At 48.8% G+C, this 23,255-nt stretch overlaps 9 protein-coding genes across 9 annotated transcripts; 3 read left to right on the top strand and 6 right to left on the bottom strand.

Annotated features, from left to right (window-relative positions):
- Window positions 1–383: 383 nt before the first annotated feature.
- On the bottom strand, window positions 384–1,775 carry EDB91DRAFT_354950 (DUF757-domain-containing protein). The gene is made up of 9 exons (XM_041326985.1): window positions 1,555–1,775; window positions 1,469–1,479; window positions 1,371–1,401; window positions 1,257–1,309; window positions 1,057–1,197; window positions 915–1,003; window positions 828–856; window positions 584–748; window positions 384–532 (listed from the first exon to the last, which is right to left on the bottom strand). The coding sequence occupies exons 1-8, from the start codon at window positions 1,600–1,602 to the stop codon at window positions 635–637; spliced, it is 516 nt and encodes a 171-aa protein (XP_041177347.1). The 5' UTR covers window positions 1,603–1,775; the 3' UTR covers window positions 384–532; window positions 584–634.
- Window positions 1,776–1,948: 173 nt separating this feature from the next.
- Window positions 1,949–3,533, bottom strand: EDB91DRAFT_1248416 (uncharacterized protein; the record flags this gene model as incomplete). Its single annotated transcript, XM_041322933.1, has 5 exons — window positions 1,949–2,087; window positions 2,137–3,100; window positions 3,160–3,253; window positions 3,306–3,444; window positions 3,511–3,533. 5 exons carry the CDS (start codon window positions 3,531–3,533, stop codon window positions 1,949–1,951), a joined length of 1,359 nt encoding a protein of 452 aa, XP_041177346.1.
- A 367-nt stretch (window positions 3,534–3,900) lies between these two features.
- On the top strand, window positions 3,901–5,906 carry EDB91DRAFT_1028366 (uncharacterized protein; the record flags this gene model as incomplete). The annotated part of the gene is made up of 2 exons (XM_041312674.1): window positions 3,901–3,942; window positions 3,999–5,906. Coding segments are annotated over 2 exons (1,950 nt in total), but the record flags the coding sequence as incomplete, so codon positions are not given.
- Window positions 5,907–8,260: 2,354 nt separating this feature from the next.
- EDB91DRAFT_354842 (uncharacterized protein) lies at window positions 8,261–9,316 on the top strand. Its single transcript, XM_041326984.1, has 3 exons — window positions 8,261–8,438; window positions 8,499–8,682; window positions 8,742–9,316. The coding sequence occupies exons 1-3, from the start codon at window positions 8,383–8,385 to the stop codon at window positions 9,204–9,206; spliced, it is 705 nt and encodes a 234-aa protein (XP_041177344.1). The 5' UTR covers window positions 8,261–8,382; the 3' UTR covers window positions 9,207–9,316.
- A 431-nt stretch (window positions 9,317–9,747) lies between these two features.
- EDB91DRAFT_1237336 (kinase-like protein) lies at window positions 9,748–13,066 on the bottom strand (the record flags this gene model as incomplete). Its single annotated transcript, XM_041321573.1, has 13 exons — window positions 9,748–9,941; window positions 9,993–10,152; window positions 10,232–10,635; window positions 10,683–11,150; window positions 11,200–11,392; window positions 11,496–11,600; window positions 11,640–12,036; window positions 12,087–12,226; window positions 12,277–12,335; window positions 12,385–12,501; window positions 12,533–12,578; window positions 12,754–12,891; window positions 12,947–13,066. 13 exons carry the CDS (start codon window positions 13,064–13,066, stop codon window positions 9,748–9,750), a joined length of 2,541 nt encoding a protein of 846 aa, XP_041177343.1.
- A 4,159-nt stretch (window positions 13,067–17,225) lies between these two features.
- EDB91DRAFT_1133005 (uncharacterized protein) lies at window positions 17,226–18,246 on the bottom strand. The gene is made up of 4 exons (XM_041318717.1): window positions 18,021–18,246; window positions 17,824–17,965; window positions 17,689–17,773; window positions 17,226–17,615 (listed from the first exon to the last, which is right to left on the bottom strand). The coding sequence occupies exons 1-4, from the start codon at window positions 18,068–18,070 to the stop codon at window positions 17,269–17,271; spliced, it is 624 nt and encodes a 207-aa protein (XP_041177342.1). The 5' UTR covers window positions 18,071–18,246; the 3' UTR covers window positions 17,226–17,268.
- Window positions 18,247–18,622: 376 nt separating this feature from the next.
- On the bottom strand, window positions 18,623–19,640 carry EDB91DRAFT_1133000 (uncharacterized protein). Its single transcript, XM_041318716.1, has 3 exons — window positions 19,524–19,640; window positions 19,328–19,469; window positions 18,623–19,277 (listed from the first exon to the last, which is right to left on the bottom strand). Exons 1-3 carry the CDS (start codon window positions 19,571–19,573, stop codon window positions 18,762–18,764), a joined length of 708 nt encoding a protein of 235 aa, XP_041177341.1. The 5' UTR covers window positions 19,574–19,640; the 3' UTR covers window positions 18,623–18,761.
- A 40-nt stretch (window positions 19,641–19,680) lies between these two features.
- Window positions 19,681–21,569, top strand: EDB91DRAFT_1336553 (uncharacterized protein). The gene is made up of 2 exons (XM_041325539.1): window positions 19,681–19,763; window positions 19,832–21,569. Exons 1-2 carry the CDS (start codon window positions 19,752–19,754, stop codon window positions 21,332–21,334), a joined length of 1,515 nt encoding a protein of 504 aa, XP_041177340.1. The 5' UTR covers window positions 19,681–19,751; the 3' UTR covers window positions 21,335–21,569.
- Window positions 21,420–23,017, bottom strand: EDB91DRAFT_1132993 (uncharacterized protein). The gene is made up of 7 exons (XM_041318715.1): window positions 22,864–23,017; window positions 22,546–22,814; window positions 22,310–22,443; window positions 22,128–22,258; window positions 21,932–22,050; window positions 21,621–21,840; window positions 21,420–21,547 (listed from the first exon to the last, which is right to left on the bottom strand). The coding sequence occupies exons 1-6, from the start codon at window positions 22,921–22,923 to the stop codon at window positions 21,834–21,836; spliced, it is 720 nt and encodes a 239-aa protein (XP_041177339.1). The 5' UTR covers window positions 22,924–23,017; the 3' UTR covers window positions 21,420–21,547; window positions 21,621–21,833.
- Window positions 23,018–23,255: the final 238 nt, after the last annotated feature.

The raw sequence follows: 23,255 nt of genomic DNA, 5'->3' as shown, positions 1-23,255 counted from the left end.
GGCTGTAAATTAACAGAAAGCAGAAAACATAAGTGGAGAAGGAACGATCGATCAAAATATCATTATGAGTGCTACAAGGTACTTTACCGTCAAGTAATCTCAGCGGGGTAAGATAACTTGTCCACCGTCAGGCAATCTTGGATAACTCTCATAAATCTTGAAGCGCAAAACCCAGCCATTGGTCATGGGCCGGAAGGTGGGGCCGGGACAGGGCTGCAAATTAGCGGAGAAATCGGGAAACACAAGCACGGAGGGGACGGATCAATCAAAAACATCATTATCCGTGTCGGGGACTCAAGGTACTTCTGCAGCGCCTACAAGGTGTCTTGACAGGCGTGGAAGTTGAGTGGACGAAGGCATACTTAAGTAGCCCCGCGGTATTATCGTCGGGCTGTAGATAATTCAGGCACTTCGACATCATCATTGGGCGGGACGAATGAATTCTATCATCTGATGGCACATCATCGAACTGTGCCGAGGTGAAAACATACATAATACCCACACCCCTGTAATTAGTCCTACAAAAATTGTCCTAGATGATGTTCGTCAAGGGGAGCCTATCATTTGGAGCCGACTTACTTACAAAGGTTACACGACACTGGAGAGAAGCAGCACCGAGCCTGCAACGATGATGCTATGATGTGGCGTTTTTCTTCGCCGCCCTTTCCTTCTTCAATCTCTCCTTCTCGGCATCTGCCTTGGCAATCTCGTGTGCTCCGTCATTGAGACCGAGCCGGTTCCGAGCAATCTGTGGGCATACAAGGAAAGTTTTCATTAGCAAAGAAGTTGTTATAGCCATCAGACCATCAGATATCGGGGAAATTCACCTCGATAGCGTAGAACTGTATCCGTGTCACTAGACGTCATCACGTTAGCATCAAAACGAGGGTGAAACATAGATTAGTAGCTAGTACCAAAGATGGTGTTCGTCTCCCCATACTCTTGCGTTGCATCTGTGCGGATGAGAGAACCAAAATTGTAATCTTTCACTTTCTTTTCGTAGCTTAAATTTGTAGAACTGTCAACTAACTCTTAATGCGTAGTAACAGCACTCACACTTGACAAAACTCTCTCCACTTCTTCTTTCCAATCTCGCTCTTGAGCCAGTCCTCATCCAACTTAACTAGCCGTGCGTGATCGTCCTCGTTGAACTCAGGGAAAGTCGACATAGTGTGTTCGTATATCTCGTCATCAAGCCTATCCCACTGAAATGAGCCGCTGCACGGTCTGACGAAAAGAGCGATGTGAAGCCCTACTTTGTCAACTTGAGTACACGAGGAGGAACTTTCTCGAGCAGATTCCAGTATGTCTACAGGTCATGATAACGTCAACCACGGCGAATTCTAAAAAGTTGGAGATCCTTCCCGCACCTGAGCATGTTCAACCGCTTTTACGGCAAATCTGCAGAGATTGATATGTTTGGCATGGATCAACCTGCACTAGACGCCCAATGTCTTTCGGCACTCACTGCTTCTCTATCTACGCTCGCGCAAAGCAAGCAGAATAGATCACGTCCATCAGCACAGGAAAATCAATTGAGGATGATTGGTCTACCTCAACGAGATTTTGAGCGTTGTTGGGATCAAAGCGTTGAGTTGACATTGTGTTTCTGGGACTTGAAAGTTGATTTCTGGGAGCTAATGGATGGTGAGAAAGTCACTGCTCGTGAAACTTGAATATTGATGTGTTCGCAGGCGGTCAACGCGTGATCCGATGAGCTACCTAGTGTCGCCGCTACCACTCCAACGACGCGGAAAATGAATGTAAGGTGGAACATTAGGGTTAGGGTTCGAAGATAGTAGGTAACCAGTAACTTTTAGTGTGTTCGTGTATATCGTCCATAGTCTCCCGCAAGCCTTCCGCAAACAAACCCAATAGAAAGATAGTCGCCTTCTTTATTATGTCTCTCAATGATCTTATAAAAAATTAATTCTCGCGCGCAAGGTGATTAACTCCCAGAGCTTGTTTTTGATTTCTTTTCAACGCCTATACCAAAGCGTTTCAACTTCTCAAAATACTTTTGAACGCGACTCGCAACCTGGCGTGGTGTCCGGCGCCCACCCATGGCTTGCGAGATTTTCGCCCATCTACAACGGTTTGAATATTTTGAACACAGGCAAGAAGGTGAAAACTCACCGATTCCGCTCACCATCTGGAATCTCCTCGAGGAGTCGTTCCAGCAGGTGCTGTTCAGATACTGACCAAGCCTGTTTATAAGTTTCGGGTCTTGGTTTGTCTATGTCTATTTTTGGTTCCGGTGCAGAGGGCGACGGTTCGGCTTTTGGTTTGTGGTTAATATTCTTGACGTCAGGTGAGTCACGGGAGCGTTTTCCGAGAGTGAAGGGAGGAGGGATGGTGATCGTCATGGATTCGACGTTAGCCTCCATGTTGATGTCGAGCGACTGAGGCTGGAGCTTGACAGATGGTTTGCGCGTACGGGAAGACCGAATAAGGCTGTCAGACTGTGTGACAAGGGACTGTCGTCGATTAATAGTCGCAGGGCGTCTCCTGGACCATGATGCTAAAGGCTGGGCAAGCTCTGGTAGAGCCAGTGTAGATGGGGTAGATGGGACGGTCGTATTTGTGGAATCATCCACATCCATGGATGTACTGTCTTTGCCTGATGGCCAAAGGCTGCTTTCGCTGATATCAACCTCTCCACTTTCGTCATCAACATCATTTCTGACAAATACTGCGTCAGAAACCTCTCCACTCTCAGCGATGGCGTGATATGTAATCCTCCTCTCTTTAAGTTTCTGTATTTTCGCGCGTGCACGCTCACGCCTGCGTGCAGCTGCGAAGGATTCTTGAACAGGAGGTGATTTGGATTCTTTCTCTTCCTCCACATCTTCGTCCTCGGATAAAGCAGGCAGATGGAGACTAGTATGAAAGGGAGATGAAGTAAGATTACAATTAGACGTAAGATAGTGTGCGTTATCGGGGTCTAGGCTTCCCAGGACGGGGTCGATGATGATTCGCCGTGCATCTTTGACCAATTGTTGAAGGGCGGAAAGAGGGGAGTGTTGAGTTGTATGCGGCATGCTCCGCTCCGTGTGCGCTAAACGCGTTCGGACCGCGAAAGTTCGTAAAGGCGTGGGGTCTGCGATGAAGACGGGATTTCAGGTTGCAGGAAGGATGATAACAGGACAGAACCCCTACCACCCGAGGAGAAGACCTGCCAATGAAGTTCATTGGGAAGGGGGGATACAGAACACTCATGCTGTTCCGACAACCTTAATCCAGGACTAAGGAACTGCAAAATGACAATGGAGGATGTACAATTAACCACGCGGAGGACTACATACCTTCGAACCGATATTCTCGGTGAAGGCCTTGGGCTGGCTAATAGCATCTGCCCTTAGCTTCCTGAGCCTCTCAATGTCGGCCTCTGCACGACTGAACAGAGATTTCTGAGTCTGTATGTAGGCAGACAGCGCCTCGAGCCTGTCAAAGGAGTAGAAAGTCGGCCATGTGCATCAAACAATGATAAAAATAAAAAAGCGGGCGTACGTCTCGGCGCGTCTCGAGTCCATGTATGCGATGTCGTCCAGTTCATGGAATTAACTCTCAGAGTACGGACGGAGTTGCACCAAACCAAGCCTCGATCTCTAAAACCCCATGATTGCTGTCAAATTTTGATATTGCTGTTGCTGATGTCACCATTATGGTACCCATTTCTCACGCCTGCAGATGTTTAACTGATCACAAAGTTCAACCGTGACCAAAGGACTCTCGTCGTCGTCATAGACGGCGAGCACGTACCTTAGCTCACTACTCACAATGGCGTTTCAGATCGTCTCATCACACTCAATCGCCAACACCGCATCCTCCACGTCTTTATCACCCAGTCTCGCCAATCTCAACGGCCTATCTACCCCGAAGCCTCCCCAGCAGCGGCGCATGACAACTTCAACTCTACCGCCTCCAACGTCCTTGAACCTGGTACCGCTCATTGATTTTCTCTTGCTGTTAAATGGGCACCTGATCGTGTCGTACAGCCCGAACCTGTCTATGGACACCCGGGGCACGCCCCAGGATCACCCCGACGGCCACCATCGCCTCTTCGTAACGAATTTACCCACAGAAGATTGTCAAATGACAGCCACTCTGGAGATGATGACGATGATGGCGAAGAAGAAGAAGATCGCACGTGGCCACGCAGCCGCTCCCCTACTTCTGCTTCAGTCACTCAGTTCGCAGCGAACCTTGCAAACCGCGTCAATTCTTTCATCAGTCCCTCAATAACAAGCAGACCTCTTCCGTCTGATGAAGAATTAGAAGCTGAGGCTCAGAGAGAGCGCGACAGAAGTCGACGAGAAGCCGAACGTATACTCACACGAGAAGCAGAAGAAAGGCGCGCTGTGGAGGAACGAGTTCTCGCTATGATGAATAGTTCTCCACAATCAAATCCACCTTCTCGAAGTAGATCGCAAACATTACCAAATCCACCCTCTCCTGCACATTCTCAGAAGGAGAGTGGCCCTAGTTGGTGGACGGCCGCCAAAGCGCGCTTGACTCCTACAAAAGATAAAGAACCACTCACCCCAGCCCAGCAAGTCATAGAAGAAACTAAGGCTCGCGAAAAGGACACGAAGAATACCAAGGGAAAGGAGAAGGAATGGCCTGCTTCTTCTGCGAGCAAATACACCAGCCCCGCTTACCTCAACTTGAAGATACCCCCAGGTGGCCCTCCCCCTCGCACTTCATCTCCCACCTCCCCGACTCCAGCTCGACCGCCGATTAGTCGAACACCTGTCAACCTCTCCCCTGCGCCTGTCACACAAGCTCCGATTAATCTTTCGCCCGCCTCACTCCAAAGAGGAACTTCTCCAGGTGGCTCCCCTGCACGCGAGCCCCCTCCACTCTATGCTTCATTTACACCCTCGGGTACTCTAGATGTACCGGGTACATTGCTATTAATTGCGAAGCGCTTCGAGAAGCTTGAGAGATGGAGCGTCACCCACGTGCGCGCGCTCGAAGAACGCATGGGTGATGTTGAGCGCTGGCTGGTCGACAAGGAAAATCAACGCAGTAAGGAGAGGGAGCCAAACGACAAACCCTCTCCTGAATCTGAGCTGGCTTCTGTTCGAGGAGACGTTACTGAGCTACAGTCACGCATGACTGAGCTTGGCCGAGAGATGGCACGCCTCGCGACATCACCTGCCGTTCTCTCCTCTAATACTGCCATCCGAGACTCGCCAGTGATGAGCACCGCCCCTCCAACGGAGTCGTCCATCATCAGTCCTCATGAATCTACCTTCTCTAGCGTAGTCGACAGCACAAGCACAACTTCCGAATTCTCATCCTCCAATACCACTTCAGCCCTAGAAAATATTCGCAGTCTCTCCACTCCCCGCCGAGTACCGTCCCTTACAGCTCGCGAATCCACGAGTCCACCCCTCGCTCGGGTCTCAAGCCGTACACCATCGGGGACCAGGACGCGTCTGCCATACCCAACGGGCGACTACGCCAGCCCGGGAGAACTAATATCCCCAACTCACACTCCAGCCAGCTCGCCTCCACAATCGGCACATCTTGCATCTATGGTAATTTCCGGGTTGCCAGTTTTGTCCAGCCCTCTGGAACTCCCCGCCGCAATCTCTTCGCCTGGCCGTGTGGCATCTCCTATCCTGAGTGGCCTGCCAGCTCCGGGCATTCACAGCCCCCACCGAGGCAGCGTGAGTCCAACGCCTATGCAAGCAGGGCGTAAGCGATACACCGTCGCCCTTGGTGGACCTATTGTAGCTCCTGTCGAGTACGACTACGACTGCGAAAGTGAGCGTTCGGGACTCGGCACCACATCTTTCTCTTCCCCCATGGAGAGTGACGACGAAGATGACGAAAACGCTGCGGACGAGACGTTAGGGAAGAAAGCTGCGTTCCGTGCGATTACTGCTGCAAAGCTCGGTAGCGGTGATTTGGCGAGCGCTGCGCCTGCCAATAACAGCCCGGGTAACCGTGCGCGCGCACAGTCCACGTATGGTGGATTCGCGAATGCCCTACAAAACAACCAAGCGGCGTCTGCGCAATCAAAGCACCGTTTCCGATCGCAGTCCATTGACATCCGATCGGATAACACGTTTGGTAGCGACCAAGCCAATAAATTTGTGGATCCGCTTGTTTTGCGAAGGCAAGGGAGGACGGAGAAGGGTAAGGAGAAGAAGCCCCTAGTGGGTCCAGGGAGGAAGGTCCCCGTAGGACAGCTCGTGGCGTTCTTTGATTCGGAGCGGCGCTGAATGTGCACTGTTGTCTCCTTGCGATGACGTTAAATTTTCACGATCTCATATATTACCTTGGAAATCTGAATGCTGACTTGATCTCAGACTTATTTCATTGGCTATATACCACACAGTACTGCATACTTGTTTTCCGTTCTTGTAATTCTGATTGATGCTATCGTTGCTTTTAGGAAGTTCCTGCCATTGCCGAAGGCTGAACATATGTGCTTGCTGCCGTACGCTGCAGTTATCGCCCCTAATTCACTGTTTATCGCCACCAAGTCGCAACTGTAACAAATCGTGGATAGTAGTTCCGTTGGTGAAGAAAGGAATGACCCATCCGATATTCAACATCCAAAACGGCACATGTACAAAGTAGTAGTTCGAGAAAATGTGCTGCGTAAACGACCGCTCCAGCGTCGGCAGTATACTTGGTATGAAAGGAGCTAAACCCGACACCCACGATGACTCAGAAATTCTGCAGTGCTTTTTATGAGAGGGGTGGTAAGCACTGGAGAATTTCTAAGACTCAGAGCAGACTTCGCGGAGACAGCGGGCATGCAATGCAAAGTTGCAAGAAGCGTACCACCGCCCCGACTACTGTTTCGCATAGCAGAAAGGTGCCTCAATCCTAGAAGTATGTATTGGAGGCCTCAGCCAATGCCCAACGTAGTTTGTGTCGGCACCGAGGGTGTCTAGGCTCGAAGAGAGCCGAAGAAAGCGGGCGTAGCAACCTTCCAATGAATAACCAGAAGAGTTGGCATTGGCAAATAGCAATATCCGGTCATCAGCGAACGTCGCAAGAGATAGCCGATATGCAGAATATACAATTTCGCGGCGCCCGAGCGATTTATTCACCTTGGTTAAATCCGCGAGGTTCCATGGGTCCAGCAATATCGCCGTTAGTGACAATATTCATCCGGATCTGAAGGCCATCAGACGAAGCTCGGAGCCCACAACTGATGGGCTGAATCCGGTGTCTTCGCTCACTGTGCGCACGTCAGCCCCAAGAATCTCAACACAGTACATAAAAATGATTCGCAAGAGTTTGGTGGGGACCGGGGTTGCAGGGCAAGATTCAGGACTAAATACGGGAACTTCCAGCGTGATCTGCTCCGGGAAGAATAGTAGAACGACGATTAATAACGGGCGGCAGTTGCATGTCTGTCGGAGTGTGACTGCATGAGTGTCACGAGCCTGTCTTTCCCCATCGAGAAATGTCCTGAAACCTCCGCGCTCCCCCCGTTTAATACACGCACAATCCTGCTGCTCAAGGTACCCGCGCGCTGTTTCTTATGCGAAGGCATAGGTTGCTTCTGGAATGCCAAGAGTCGGAGTCTCCGTGCAATTCGACTTTGGCGTAAAGCTGGTTCATACACGGCAATGGTCGCCTCCCGTGGCATAGAGGAAAAGAACGTCGTGAACGTTCTTCCACATACTTATGCGGTCCTGTGTTGTGGGAAAAAATCGACGTACCAGTTTATCACGAAGGGTGAAAGAAAGATGTTGACCTGGAGCGGAATTGTTGGCAACATACAAAGTTCACGAATAAATTTCGCCTGAATTGTGTGCATGTACTTGGTGGAGTGAGAATTGGAACGCTGGCAGTACTATTCCAACGGTCCGCGTCCCGGCCCAGTCGCATCTAGCCTGCAAGACACGGAGAAATATCCAAATAGCCTAAACTATCGTTTGTCTGTGGGAGGCCAAGCAAAATCGATTAGTGAGTATCCTTCATCCTTACTGCCGCAAAGCGAATAAAGCGAATATAAAGTATGGGGCACATAGCAGCATACAGGCTTCGGATTCGAATCAACACCAGCCTGAGGTCAGTCGTGGTCGCCCCATACAATAATAGTTAGTTCAGCAGATATGCATACCTCGTGTATTTGTCGATCTGCACAGCTACATAGTATGAATCAGCACGAGGTGGCCGATGAGCTCCACATTAATGAGCCTAGTACCCTGGTCCTAGGTTGCCTTGTACAGCGTTGGTGGTGGTGTGAAGGTAACCCATTGGAAATTGCCATTCCTGAATCAGCCGCAGATAGGGGGCACGTGGAGTTGTGACGATGAGGGTTGACAACTACCACTAGTGACGTATAGTAGTAATAGTACTAGTGTGACTTAGCTTCTATTACCCTCTACTGCCGCGTCGTAGAGGATGTTCCAACCCTTGCATCCAGATAATCCTTCAAGCAAATTCACGCCTCGAGAAATGCAAGCCAATTCTCCCGCTCATTTGAACCTATATGATTGTACTAAGACTTTTCCACTCAGGTCTCAAAAGCTTTCCCAGGAGATTGCTTCTCTACCTTGCGACACGCAAAAAGACTTGCTTGCATGCTTGGAACGAGTTAGGGATGTGTTGGAAGATAAATCGGCAGAGGAAGAAATGGTAGACGATCCCGCCGAAGTTGTCGTTGACAGGCTTGCTGTCTCACTTGACTGGACGCTGATCACGGTAAATTCAAGTCATCAAAGACATATGGATGCCGTTGTTGAATTGTCCCGCAAATCCAGGCCGTGGTTTTCGTTATACTTGGCACGTCGTACTTGGGGTCACCAGCTTTCACAACGTTTGGAAATTCAACCACTCATGAACTTCTTCTAAAATTGACTCAAATCACGAACGATACCGCAATGAACGACGCATTCCTCGCGCTGTTGGCACAAACGCCTTCGCATGAATCCCCTCATTACGTGCTCTCCCGGATGATCGTACATACCAGCATCGTATCAAGCTACTTCGTTGCATTCGTCATAGGTGTGGGGAAACTCCGTACAGGCCGCCACGGGCTCCAACTTAACATGCCATCTCATCGCAAGCATCGTAGCCTGCTGGGGTCTAATAAATATTTACCTGGGTCCTCGCAATTCACACCGATGTGGTTCATGGTAGCTCTCACACGATTGCCATATGCCTTCGCATTGGCCCAACTTGTGTTTTGCATGGCAATCATCGTCACGCACTCTCTCGCGTTGTAACCCCCCTCCCTTTTTTCTTTCATCGAAATCATCCGTCCAGATTCTCAAATCGTCCTCAGCTGAACCTACAACCGATCATCTCGGTTTGCAACTCCTCGTTCAAGCATGCCAATGGCAGATATTCCAATATTTTATTTTATTTTCTGCCGTAATGTTACCATTTTGCAACTATTCGTCTCTCATTCACACACGCAAGGAACTGTGGAATCTGCACCATGTACTACCTATCTGCCTCTTCTTTTCTTGATCGTAGCATGAAGTACCTCACAATCGGCAGCCGTACATAATGTCTTATTCTAGTAGAGATATGACAGTTATGAGCAGCACAATGAAACAATAACGAGCAAGTACAGAAAGTCCTAATCATAGATATGTAGTTGGGTAATCGCATGCAATACATAAAATACCATTAAAATACAGCGGTGTAAAAGATGTTCGTGTGGGTGATGCATCAATAACATAAGAGCATGGTATAAAAAATCCCAGCAAAGAACCAAAAGAGATCTAGACGACACTAGTACAACCAGTTTACGACGTGACCCTATGACCGTGACACAGCGGCGTCTTGTTGGAGCTGCTGCTGTTGCACCTGCTGCACCGCTTGTGGGTCCCATGGTGGGGGGTATCGAGCATCCACGAGATTCTGATCGGCAAGCGCATCTCGTAACCGATCTTTGTCGTTCATGCCCATGCGCGCACGACACCGAATGAGACGGAGCTTCGTGCGAGTGATCCCTGACATTTTATCAGTCTGGAGTTGCTACACATCACAAAGAAAGGCCTCACAGGTAGCAATTGTGGCACGGTCCTCTTCCATAAAAGGATTTTCGCTCTGTAGGTCATCTTGGAGTGTGTACAGGCACCAAAGCGATTCTTCGTATAGCTTCTCGCATTCATCTGGGGCTGTTGCTTGATCGAGAAGCTCCTTCCGGGCTGCGGTGCGGCTCTAAACATGTGATATAAACACCGACATTCCAGAACATGAAGGGAAGGTGCGTACGAGAAGCAGGGCACGATCAGTAGACCAGCTGATCGAGGTATATCTTAGGGCCATCATATTGCACTGGAAGCCACGTCTTCACCAGCGCAGCCCGTTCACTACATTTGATAAAGTGTTCCTTGAACCACGATAGAGCTTCATTCATACCATATAAGCACTGGTCTACGTTCCGAATACGGAAATAGAACGTACCATCATCGAACCCTTCGCTCACCTCGAACTCACCATCAGGGTGACGCATTCGTAGGTGTTCTTGGAAGTGCCGCAGCTTGTCGATCCCTTTCTGCGAGAAAGACATGAGGAGCATGTAGACGGCAACGCATGTCACAGCATTGTATTCGGCTTCTTGGTCCGCGTTTCGCCGGCGCTGGGCATGTCTTTCAGGCTCGCCTTCACGTCGTATAAACTTCGCTGGATCAGGTAGTGGCTCTACAAAAGGGTCAGCTTGGCATACATAGGGGTAAGGGGATACATACTTTGAGGTACAGCCTTGACATACTCATACATCTCATCAGCCCAATGCGTGAGGAAATCTGTCTTTTGCGCAAGTTCTTCCAAATCCGCAAGAAGCTCGTCTTCCATAGGGTCCAATTCCTTCTCTCTTTCAGACGGAGTCCGGAGAATGAGTTGTGGACGTCGAGGGGACGAGGAGGTCCGGTAGTAATTGGAGCCGGGAGAAGCAGGTGATTTCGGTGTCGATGTACCAAATAGCTTACGGGAGGCGAGAGAAAGCGCACGACTTAGAGCGTTGGTAGCGACACGCGTGGGAGATGATGACAGTGGAGGGGCGAGGGGGTGGGGAGGTGGTGGAAATGTAGGTATTGGTGCAGATAGCAACGAACCTAACTGAGGTGATGCTGTGTGATCGGGTGGGTTCGCTTCGCCGGCGAGAGGTGACAAGGGAACACGCCGGTCACGCAGTGGTCGCCGTGCACTGTCTAATTCTGAGTGGATAGGTCAGCTTATAAAGCGACGGCAGTGAACATAGCCCACCATCAACTGCGCGAGTGAATTCGACCGCACGCTGGTCGATAAGAACGTACTCCTTGCGGATGAGTCCATCCTCCTCTGACTCTCCTGGAATGATGGAACCTTCAACTGCAAGGAGCTTTGGGCCTGCCTTTTCCTTTTCAGAGACAGGTGGATTAAAACTTGTTCGTATTCGATCGCTGTTCGTAGTCGTCGTCTGTGGTCTCCCAGGTGATGTGCTGATGCTTAATTTTAGACCATCAAGATATCCAGGACGATGTCAAGGACCCGTACCTTGTGGGAGGAGGGCTGGTAGACACATCCTCCGTTGTAGCGTCTCTTCTTCGAAAATGGAACTTACTGGGCGGGATCATGGCCTTTGGATCAAGCACTTCTGGTGGAATTATTCTATGATGTTCAGGAATCTGTCCAGGGGGGATTTCATCGACTTCTTCTTCCTCTACTTGGGCCGCAGTTTGCGACGGCAGTTCGGGTGCAGGACGAGGAAACTTGGACTTTGCGAGTGCTTTGCTCTTGAAGAACTCCTCAAAGCTGGCGCGCTCAGCAGGCTGCCGCCTGAGCAAGATACGGATTAAGTCCTTAATGTCAGCAGCAACGAGCGTAGGCTCTTCTGTCTTTATTGTAGGCGGAATAGAGGGATTAGAAGGAGCACGGGCAGGATTCTCATCTGGGAATTGGACACCTTTGGACTGTTCGATCTTCTTCAAGAGTTCGATGTGGTTTTTGGCCCGGAATGGTGGTTTTCCAACACACATCTCGTACAGCACTGCGCCAACACTCCATAGGTCAGCTTTCGCGTCGTATTTCTCATATCGCAATATCTCGGGAGCCATATAAAGACTGCGTTATAATGTTCAAGTTGAGCACGTCAGAGTGGCAGGAGCACGTACGGAGAACCACACAAAGTCTCTGCCATCGTAGCATTCGGGAGGATGCGTGCGAACCCGAAATCGGCGACCTTGAGTATGGGTACGCCCAAAGGATGACCCTTCGCAAGTTCCTCTGGCGATGCAGGATTCAAGAGCAGATTCTATGCACAAGGAGATATTAGACGCCTCGTATTTCTGTGGACGAACATACCTGGGGCTTGATATCCCTGTGGATAAGGTTTCGTTGTCGAAGGAATTTCAAAGCGCGTGCTGCACAAAAATAAGACCAATGCAAAGTAGGGAAATTACGATCTCTTACCAAGCTGACGCAGGAAACTTCGCACGACGATCTCATCTAGACCGCCCATTCTTGGGTGAGGGTAATATTGGAGAGCAGCACCCGGTGAGGGCGCGTACTCAAGACCCTCGACGCGACCTCGTTTCTTTATGTAATTCGTTCAAGTCACCGCCGGCACAGTACTCCATGATAAGGTATATGTTGCGTTCGGCGCGCTAAAGAAAAGGTGATTAGAGAAACAGGCAAAATAATGTGATAACAAGTGAGCCATTCATAATATGCGCTTGGAGGAAGAGAGATAGACTACGGGAAATGACTACAGGTAGCCCTGCTGCTTCGCAGAACGCAGCATAGAGTATGGCTAGGCTTAGATAGAGAAGGGGCACTCACAACAATGTCAATCAACTTCGTAATATGACGATGAGATAATGACTTCAAGATCTCGATTTCACTTTGCAGGTTATCGAACAACTTTGCAGTAAGTATATCCCGCCGCACAGACTTGATTGCGACCTGGTGGTGAGTTTCCTGCAAGCGCCACGTTGTTACAAAGAGTCAGACGGACAGAGAAATTGGAACACACTTCATGGTATCCTTTGTATACAGTTGCAAAGCTTCCCTGTCCGATATCGCTGACTATGATGTACGGACGTGCTTCATCGTCTTCGACTGTCCTTCTCGGGGTGGATTTATCTGAAGCCATGATAAGAGGTTGGTGGTTTCCACAAGAGAGGTATAGCGGTAGCCCGCAAGAGCAGAGGCGCTGAGCGCCGTCAGTGTATTATGAAAGAACTAGCAATCGAGAAGGAAGGTAAGCTGTAGGGGAGAGCACTTAGGGAGTGCCGGTTGTGCCGCAACCTGCCTGCTTACTTCGCCCAAATTAGGAAAGCTGAGAAGAACCACCATTCTGACTAAGCTCGCGCTGTCCACCTCTTGGCCTGCTAGTTCTGCTGCCGCATGAACCACGTAGTACTACCTATGAGGAGTCTACCTAGCTAGCACTATTAGCAGCATAATCAGGAAATCCGGTCGCCAAAAGCTGTTTCACGCGACTTGCTTTCCTAATTATGCGACTTCGTTTTCGCTATTCGGTGTCGTGTAGTGCCACTGTAGTCGTTTTACTTGGCCGAACTATCGTACATCCAGGGCTTCCAATGGAAGACTGCCCTTCAGAAGCGCTGAATGTATTATAGTGCGGACAGGGCGGTAGCTATCGGGGTACCGATCCCCCGATAGGCTTGGAGTGAAGCTCCAGGCCAGCAAGTTGGTATGTGTTCGTTGCTATCTGTTGACTGCGGTACGCATTTCTGAGAAGCGAATTTTGACCTGGAGCAATCAATGGAAAAGGGACTTAGAGCTACCAGTTCGTCGCATCGTATTTCATTACTCGAAGTTTAGTGTAGAGTCTATGTGGAGAGGTACTTATCTATCTACCTATCAGTAGTAGCCAAGCTTAAGCCAGCATGCAACAAAATTGATATTGTTTATCAAGGTCACCCAGAGGCATAATTGTGGCGGTGCAGACATGATTTTGACAATCGCGAACTTGGTACACAAATGTGATCTTTGCCATGTTCCAGGCCTAGATAGTGCAACATATACGTTCAAGGAGTGAGTTTTCGATTATTTGTTTGTCCTCGCGAACGTGTTACACTGGTGTGTAGAACTTCGTTAGCACCAAAGTCTTCTTTCCCCCTGCATCGGCGCAAGCGGTAATGTGATGGTCACGAACATTCCTATCTCAGGATCTGTGACTCGATTCTAGTCGAACCACCACTGTGAACTGCTTGTGACTTCGAGAGCTCATAGTACTGTTCGAGCAGGAAGGTCGCCGTTCAACGAGTGATTGCAGATTATGTCAACCCATGAGGCTTTTGGTGTTTAAGCTCACAAAAAGACCAATACGTAGTCATTACTTCAGTATTTTCCAAGTCGATATCATATTGAGTATTCCTCTATTCCAAGGTCTCAATTACTCAAGCGTTACCCGGAAGCAAGCACCTTGATCAACTCAGCAACGGACTACTTGATGTATGGTGCATCAACCACACTGCAGCAATTCGAAAGCAGAAACATGTCTCACTTCTGCGACTCGCCACTCACACTTGACTTATCGACATCGACAACCATTTACGAATGGAACCTACCAGGCTGGTGAGTCAAAAATCATGGATTCAATGCAGATTGCTCATACTCACACTTCGGGGGATTCATCTCGACTGCAATGTTTTCTAGACGATTGGCAAGGGTGCAGCACCCCTTGACATGTGCTGCATTTACTGGCATGGATACAGTTAAAGCAGCAACGTCGGCGAGGACGAAGGAGAAACACATTGTGTGAGGCTATTTACATGCCCGGAAAATCTCACTTGTTCCATCACCGATGTATGTATGGAACCACTTTACGAAACGATGATAATTTACCTGCTGCCGCATACAGGGGCTGAACTTTGAAATACCCACATACCGTAGGATGATGCTGAAGGCGATCGTATCTACCTTCAAATCGTCTGACGCTGGCTCGAATGAACGAGTATCTCCCTCGTATCTACGGGAGACTAACCCGCTTAGGGCTCGCAGAAAAACACGAACACCATTCAGTATCTCAAACAACAAGTGCCTCTGGTTTAGGTGAGATCTCTTCTGCTCTCTAGTAGTATCCACGTGGTCGACAATCTCAAAAATGGCACAAGTTGCTGTCCAACACATTTAATTATCCGGCCACACGCTGTTTGCTGTACGAGACGTCGAATTTTGATGCTCTAGAAAATGTTTGTGCGCACGGAATCCCGAGAGGCGACGAAAATGTCGGCAGTAGATCTAACAGTTCATCGCCTGAATTTCCTTCCGTGCAAATCCATTTTGTAAGTGGTTCTCGCAGCCCCATCAAGACCAACCGTGTTGGGTAGTCAGAACTGGTGTGTTTGTTCAATACGTCGACTACTATAGTCTTTCGTCCGTCGAGCTTCTATTATTGTAGGCTTCTCTTGTAGATATCATGTGCGACCTACAAGAACAAAGCTTAAGGGATTCTGCCTGCTCTAGATATTGGAAATTCCGAGTCGTTCAGCGATTACTATTTTATACTAAGACTGGTGAACAAGGTTCCTGCCGGCGGAGCTCAGCCCTTTCTCAAGTATTGTAGTCATAGCGTAATATTGTGTTCAATCACGATGTTAGTAGGCAAATGTTGCAATGTTTATACTGTTGGATTGTCTGTAGTGACAGCAATGAAATTCTTCCCATCCCTGACTTCCATGCGATTCATGGCTTTCTGAGACACAGCAACCAAATTATGGGTGGTGTCCCTCCGTCCTGTCATGTTCTCTAGTGCGATAACTACAGGAGGATGCTAACCTCAACCTGAACCCTCCTCCATAGCAAATCCTCCCATCTATCAACTTGAAGGAGATGGGTAAGACAATTCCGTTCCTTGAGTCGCTTTATCTCCTCTTGCTAGACAGCTTCGCTGTAGCAGATGATGTCATTGATGTGATAACGAGTAACGAGATGGGACGTGATAGGACGGACGGATTACATTAATGAACTGGTGGAAATACCCGTCATCCCTGACGGACTCGGAAGGGAATATTAGCGAATTAGCGATTTGAGCTGTTTGAAATTCGTTCCAGACACTCAAAATTGTCCTCAATCAGTGACGGGATGGGGCGCCCTAGGCTCCACCATGGACTACATTTCTTCCGAGACTGTCAGTTTTCGTGCTCGTGCTGCGCTATTGAGCTCAAAACAACTATCCAGTCATATTTAGGTTACATGAGTTTGGAGTTCTGCCAGGTTCCGCCGCGCCCCCTGTACCTGAGCTCTGCCATATGCATTGCCAGGCACAACCGGTTCTGCCAACAACATCACTTGCCGTAGAATGAGAAGTAAGTTGCTAAGCTGACCTAGAGCGGTGGCAATCCGCCGACATCGCAGATAGAGTCATCTGTTCGAGAAGGAATTTTAGCTGAATAGGTTCTTCCTTAGTCCATCGCTGTCGGAAGAACAATATTCAGCACATAAAAGAAAGGCGTCTTCCTACTGTGCCCTTCAGATTTATTTGATCCCATATCACATCCTCGCGAACAATGCGATTCTCTTTTGTACTCGTCATTGTTGCTGCTTTGACAACATCAATATCTGCCAGCGACACTGACACTGACCACTGTCCTTATGCGTGCAAGCGTACCAGTGACTGCTCAGCCTGCCATAGGCCTGTATGCGTGAGTTATGAGTAGCTTGCGTCTTGGATTTAACCACATGACTCACCGGCGTGGTAGTACATCTTCAAATGTGTTTCTGCCTCCACATCAGTGTAGTATGGTTGATGGGTGACACGACGCGTAAAGCCTGGATTGGTGGATGCTCGACATTGGGGGGTGGGCTTTGGTGGTGGTGGAGGCGAAGTTTTTTTTTTGGGGGGGATCAGGAAGTGGGATGATGTCTACTTTGTTTGGTGAGGAGCCTGGAGGTTGAGAAGTCCTGTGGTGTCAGAGCGAGCTAGCGGATTGTACAGATCCGGTTTTCTATTGGCTTGCTCAGCTAAAAATAATTGAGAAAGGACGGGATGCTCACCATGGATCTGGATGTGCTGTGGACAACTTGGAGTCAAGCTATCGAGCAGCTGTACAATTTCATCAAGTGGTCTCGGTTTGACTTTGAAAGAAAGAGGGGATGTCTTGTTACCTAGTACTTACTTCAAGTTGAAGCACTGGGATGTGACTTCCTGGTACTCGAAGGCAGACCCTGACGATGGGATACACGCCTATCATGATGATCGTATAGTGCTGCCTTCTAAGGGGCACGTTCCTGGTGCTCACCGACCAATCAAGGGAAGACAGATCGTTCATTGTAGAGAGCCTCCTCGCAAATTCTGTTCGCCAAATTAAAAATTAATGATAACAATTATAACATGAACAGCATTTTGAAATACAGGTTAATCGCAACCACCAAGACAAGTCCCGGAACTAAGATAGAAGTTGCAAGGAGCGGTTCCCGCCCAAAGAGCCAACATGTGGATTGAACGGCCTGAGATAGACCAAAGAAAATGAATAACATATCTAACCACGACAAGACGCGGGCCCGTACATGCTGAGGCCAGTTATGCAATCTTCGCCGTCTCACTTGTACATTGTTGCCCTCACCCGTACCTAGAGCCCATTTCCCGAAGATGACGGCAGTGACAATGAAAGGGGGAATGAAGAAACACGCGTCCATCACTCCTTGTAACGCTAAAAACGTGAATGAAGGCGCTGCGAAGACCGAAATGAACGTATCGCGTGTGAACGTGCCATTGCTAATGATAGTGGAAGACGTCATTGAGACCAGCTACAAGGGTTGTGTGTCTGGGGTATAGACGGGAGCCGGCCTGGGTGGTGGCGAACTTGTTTATGAATGTGACAGCAACCGCCTAAGTGACAAATTTTAGTTGCATTGTGGAAGGACAATTCGAGAACTAACGGAGGGTAAGAGCAGGTTCAATGACCTGTCGATAGTTCGCATTCTACGCTCCTCTTGAGCGCAAGATTCCGCCTCTCGTGACCGTTGCGTCTCGGCGGCAACGTCATGCAACTCGAGGACATGATTCTGGGAATGGCCCAACCTAGGAGGCAATTAACTGAGAGCAAGACACGTCGTTGTTCGACCAAGAAACCTACCCGTCCGCCGCTCCAAGCTGACCGTCGAGCTGAGTTGGGTAGGCGGCCATTAGTTCGCTGCCCTACTACTAGTGAGAGGGGTCGAGGTAGAACCTCTTGATGATACCTTATATTTGTCACAGGGCGCTTTCGTGACAGCTGACACGAAGTGTCACGAAAGGTAATTTTGCTTGTTCGAAAAGGCAACTGCACCTCCCCAATTCAAAGTCACAGGACGCGACTTTGCAGCAAAGGCGTACTTATGTTCGTTGTCATCTTGACTAGTCGTCGTGCGTATTTCCGGCTTATTAGAGCAATCGCCGTACGCATTGGATAGACATAGGTAGCCACTGGCTAGTAATATCAAGCAAGCACACCGATTTCAGGGTCTCCAGTTTGACGATTTAGCGTATCTTAGGTTCAGCAGGGCTTGGAAGTTCCTCGAGACGGTTGGTGATAAAACACCCCACAGAACCATCTCAACAGCGGCCAATTTAGCATCCCAAACCCATAAACAAAGTCTTCTCCATTGCATGTGTCACTGCACACACAAGGGAAATATCCTTTAGACGAATTACGGTGGGTCTTCGTGTTGGTCTTGCATTTTGCGTTTCTGGTACTTACGAGCGCGGGTAGCTCATCCTTGAATGGTAAGATTGATGGACGGTCTTGTTTCATAGAGTTCCTCGCAGAAAGAGGAAGCACAGCCTGTTCTAAGTGATATAATTAGTGATAAGTTACCATGCAATAAAAGGTAGAATGTCATGAGTTTCTGCTGTTTGTTATGCATACAACATATAAGGTCCAGCCACCAAGAAAAAAAACCATAACGGCACAAGTTACCACGAGTGGATGCCGTGGCGCGAGCCAACATATGCAGTAGAGGATTTGGGACAGAGCGAGTATAGTATGCAACGCAAATAACCACGACAAGATACGAGCTTGCACATGTTTAGGCCAGCTGCGCAAAGGCCTCACTTGCGCACCGCGGTCCTCGTTCGCACTCATGGCGAAGTGACCTAGAGCCCACTTCCCGAAGATAGCGGCAGCGACAACGAAAGGGGGGACGGAGAGACACGCGTCTATCACGCCTTGTAAAACCAAAAATGGGAATGAAGGCGCTGCGAAGACTGAAAGAAATGTTCCACTCGTGAACGTGCCGTTGCTGATGGTGCGGAAGACGTCGTTGACCCCGGCCACAAGGGTTGTATGGCTGGGGTATAAGCGAAATACGGGCTGCGAGGTAGCGAATTTATTTATGTATGCGGTAGCACCGGCCTTAGTGCCAAGATTCAGGTGCGTTCCGGAAGAAACCCTCAAGAACTCACGCCGAGTAAGACCTGGTTTAATAACTTGTCAAGTGCTTTCATTCTCAACTCCTCTTCAGCATAATTTCTGGCCTCCAATAGTCGTTGTTTCAGCGTTTCGGCAACATCATGCAACTCGGAGACGCATTCCTGAGAATGAGGCCTATGAGGTATTTAACATAGATCAAGACACGCCGTCTTTCGACCAGAAACTTACCCGTCCATCGCCCCAAGCTGACCGTTGAACTCAGTTGGGTAGTCATCCATTATTTCGCGTGCAGATGCTGAGGGTGCTCAAAGTGAAACCTCTGAAGTGAACTGACGTTTGTGAGGATTTCCCCCCGATGACGTAACGTCGGCATCAGTATCCGCGTAGCAACTTCCCCGCAGCCTGCAACTTGAATGATTGCTTGGTGCTGGTGATTGCAGCTGCGATTGCTTTGCCATGGTCAGCCCGGTGAGTTTATTGTTTAGCATCGCTCTCTCGCATGTGGGGGTTGAACATTGAACGTCGACGTTTGGCAGGTGCTCTTTGATCCGTCGAATTCAAGTGATGAAGGCTGTTGTCCTGATGAGTCCCTGTTCGCCATTTACCACTCCACCCAAGCCTCTTCCGCCACGCAAAATTTTATAGGCGCATTGCCCATAGAGCTCTTGCTGGCAATATTTACGCATCTTTATCGGTCGTCTCGTCGTCTCACTCACAGTGGAGAGACGTGGGGATTAGACAATCCTCTTTCCTCGTTGTTCCCCTATGCCCCGGCCGCAGTATGTTCGATGTGGCGTTCGGTATTGTCACTTGTTCCAGAGTTCTGGACTCGTGTGGTCATTAGAGTTGACTCTCAACGTACCCAAAGTCGAGATATTCGACGTTATTTCAAGTGGTCAAGGAATCTTCATCTGGATGTCATCATCACCAGACATCGCGATGAATTCGAAGGAGATGACAAGAAGGAGAAGTCAAATGTCCTCAAGGCAACCCGCGAGCTCGTTAGGCACATTGAGCGATGTAGAAGCATCCGCTTCAACGTGATGTACAGCTCATCATTGCCGTCCATACTCCACCATTTTCATCAGAAAAAGGCTCCCCACCTGCAGACGTTGAAGCTCAAATGTAAAGTGGACGATGGTGGATCCCCGCCTCTGAAGCTTGTGCATTGGAGCTTTGATGCACCCGATCTTCGCCACCTTTATCTAGACGCCCGCAATTTCTTCGATGTCTGTGTAGACCGTAACAACTGGCTCAAACGTCTATCCAACTTACACTCGCTTTCAATTTCCCGCTATCGCCATATATCAAAGCGGGGCATAGATCTGTACAAGCTGTTAAGGGCAATTGGGGAATCCCCTTCCGTCGAATGCTTGGAACTGAAGGACTTGCACTTCTCCAGAGTGCGTCCTTGGACTGCATTGAATGATATTATCTTAGATCTGGTATCTATGAATCTGGAGGACCTATCCGGCGACGTGTTCTCAGAAATCATCGGCTTTGTCGACAGTGGCCCAGTTGCAACTCGCATTTCTCGTTGCGCTATTAACGCTTGCCGTTTCTCCCTAATCTCTTACCGCGTCGCCTTTCACGATCTCTCAGCCGATCAAGACCTGATGGTTCCTCTTACACATTGGCGCGGACGCACACTCTCGCTTGTCAATTGTGCATGTTTCCATGATGATTTCCTGCGAGACATGATGGACGGAGGACTACACGACCAATCCTTCGCGTGCAAGGCGGCGAAAGAGTTATACATTGTCAACTGCATGAACTTTTCTCCAGGACTGCTCAAGACTATGGTGCTAAAGCGAAGAAAGATAGCACGCAGATGCCTTTTCTGGACCCACGATCAAGAAACTCTTAATTGGACATTTCCAATTGTGGCGCCCATTACATTGATATCAGTCGAGGGTGGACCGGTGTTATCCAAGAAGGACAGGAGGTGGTTTGAAGAGAATCTTCAGTCGTTTCACTGGGATGAGGAAGTGTTGGACAGTCAGTTCGAGGGCCCTGGAGATAGTGACACTGACATTTGAAATAGTCGTGGAGTCCACCCGTTCCAGGATGCTGGGGATAGTAGCTTGAATGACCAATTCTCTAAGTATATAACGCTTGAATACGGTTGATATAAATATTCGCTCTCTTTCCATTTGACTGATTTAACAGTCCGCAAAAGGTGAGCGAGAGTACCAAGAATGCTCATGGTGTGCTTCGGTCGCATCCGGAGAACGCACTGGATGTCCTGGGACCTGGAGGCAGTTACAAGTTCGTTGTCCCGCCTAACCTCCACCCACTGGGCGGAATGACGATAATCACACTTACTTATCAACCCACGGTGTACTGTCAGGTACTTTTTAATACATCTCTCGCGGTGAAAGAAGTCATTTAGACAGGTACGATGCTGATTTTTATCTGCGCTGAGTTATAAAGTCTCTTTGCTCCGTCCTTTTCCTCACCAAATATTCTTCGTTAGTTTGGTAACCCGTTTGAAGCGTCACTCGTTCTGTGCCAAAATACATAGATTTAATTTCCATATTACGACCTGAAATTTGCCAATCAGCCATACTGAAGACGAAATGATGATGTATGAGGGCGTAAAACCGTTGGAAAGGGGGAAATGTAAAAGGACTAACATGCATAACGGCAATGTCTGTGTAATGATTTTAGAAGTCAAAACTTTTGTTAAGATCTTCGTGCAGAAGTTCCCGCATCCCGGGGGGTAAAATGGGTTCCTTGCCGTTGACAATATACCCTATTGCAATTCCACGATGGCAGCGGGTTCAAGATGCGGTTAGTCCTGACGTAACGCAATTCAGCGGTCTCACTGACGAAAAGGCATTTCAACGCTTTCTTTAGCATTGAATGTGATAGTTGGAAAGTCCTAAAACAAGATAGGCTATGCTCGTTATGCCCGCGAATTTCGGTGTGACGCACAATGTATGGTATCGCATTCAGCTGCACTATAAACATATCGAGACGGTTCCACTGCGAAAAAAAACTGCGAGAATCACCTTTGTCATCGACAACCCGCTTTGTTACTCCGAGCGCGGTATCTGTTGTCATCTGCGTTGGACCCAGATGACGCGTAGGGAATCCAAGTTGGCGGAGCTCTGATGTTCTGTCCCGAGGGGGATCATCACCTGGTGTGAAATTTCCAGAATAATCTGATAAGCAAGGAGGATGTGCTCACCTAGTATACCCTTACGCCCAGAAGTGAAGCTTATCAGTGAGCCTGAGGTGTCAGTGGATACTGATCTCACCCCAAACAAGAAATAAGTCGAAAATGTTGCCATCTTCTGGGGCGAGCGCTGTTTGGGCTTTTGGGTCAAGAAGACATACCCTTGTAATTGAAATATATTTTTGCTCCAACAACTCCAAGACTGACTTCGTATGGACTTCGTGTGAGGCAGCGGGTTCATTGATGGAGGACAACCGGGCATCGAGCGATAAACCAGAGTTGTGCGATAGATGCGTAAACTCAACTCGACCATTGATGCCAGCCAACATGATCATGTGCTAGAACAACCTTCAGTCCTCGAGAAAATTGCGTTGAGGGTCCACGTGCCGCATATTCCAGCTCAACCCAAGGCGGTAGTGATTTTGGCGTCGTCTCATCCTCCTCCATGTGTTCTGCATAGATAGTACATGAACCTGTTTTTCCTTCACCAGGCTCCAAGGATCATGATTGTGACCCACCGATCACGTATGTGAATGTCATGATTAACGGTGCGATTTCCGATGGCGCCACCTCCCGTCACTTCCGAATCAACTTTTCGGATGAAGATGTCAATCAGATCATGGTGTGAACCAATCTGTATTTACCTTGGAATGTGGTAGAATGCGGTTTGCTGTCACAAGCCCGCAACTTGAACACTGGATTTGGCGTCATCGGTCTCTAATATTGCTTTTCTAAATCAGGACAATTTTCGGTTCATGCTGTGCTTCTTTTCCGTGTGC

The sequence above is a fragment of the Suillus paluster genome, assembly GCF_016628075.1.
Source record: "Suillus paluster strain FC165 chromosome Unknown EDB91scaffold_25, whole genome shotgun sequence".
NCBI classification, from domain to species: Eukaryota; Fungi; Basidiomycota; class Agaricomycetes; order Boletales; family Suillaceae; genus Suillus; species Suillus paluster.
The sequence above is the reverse complement of the archived record's forward strand: the minus strand, read 5'-3'. Positions and strand labels throughout refer to the sequence as shown.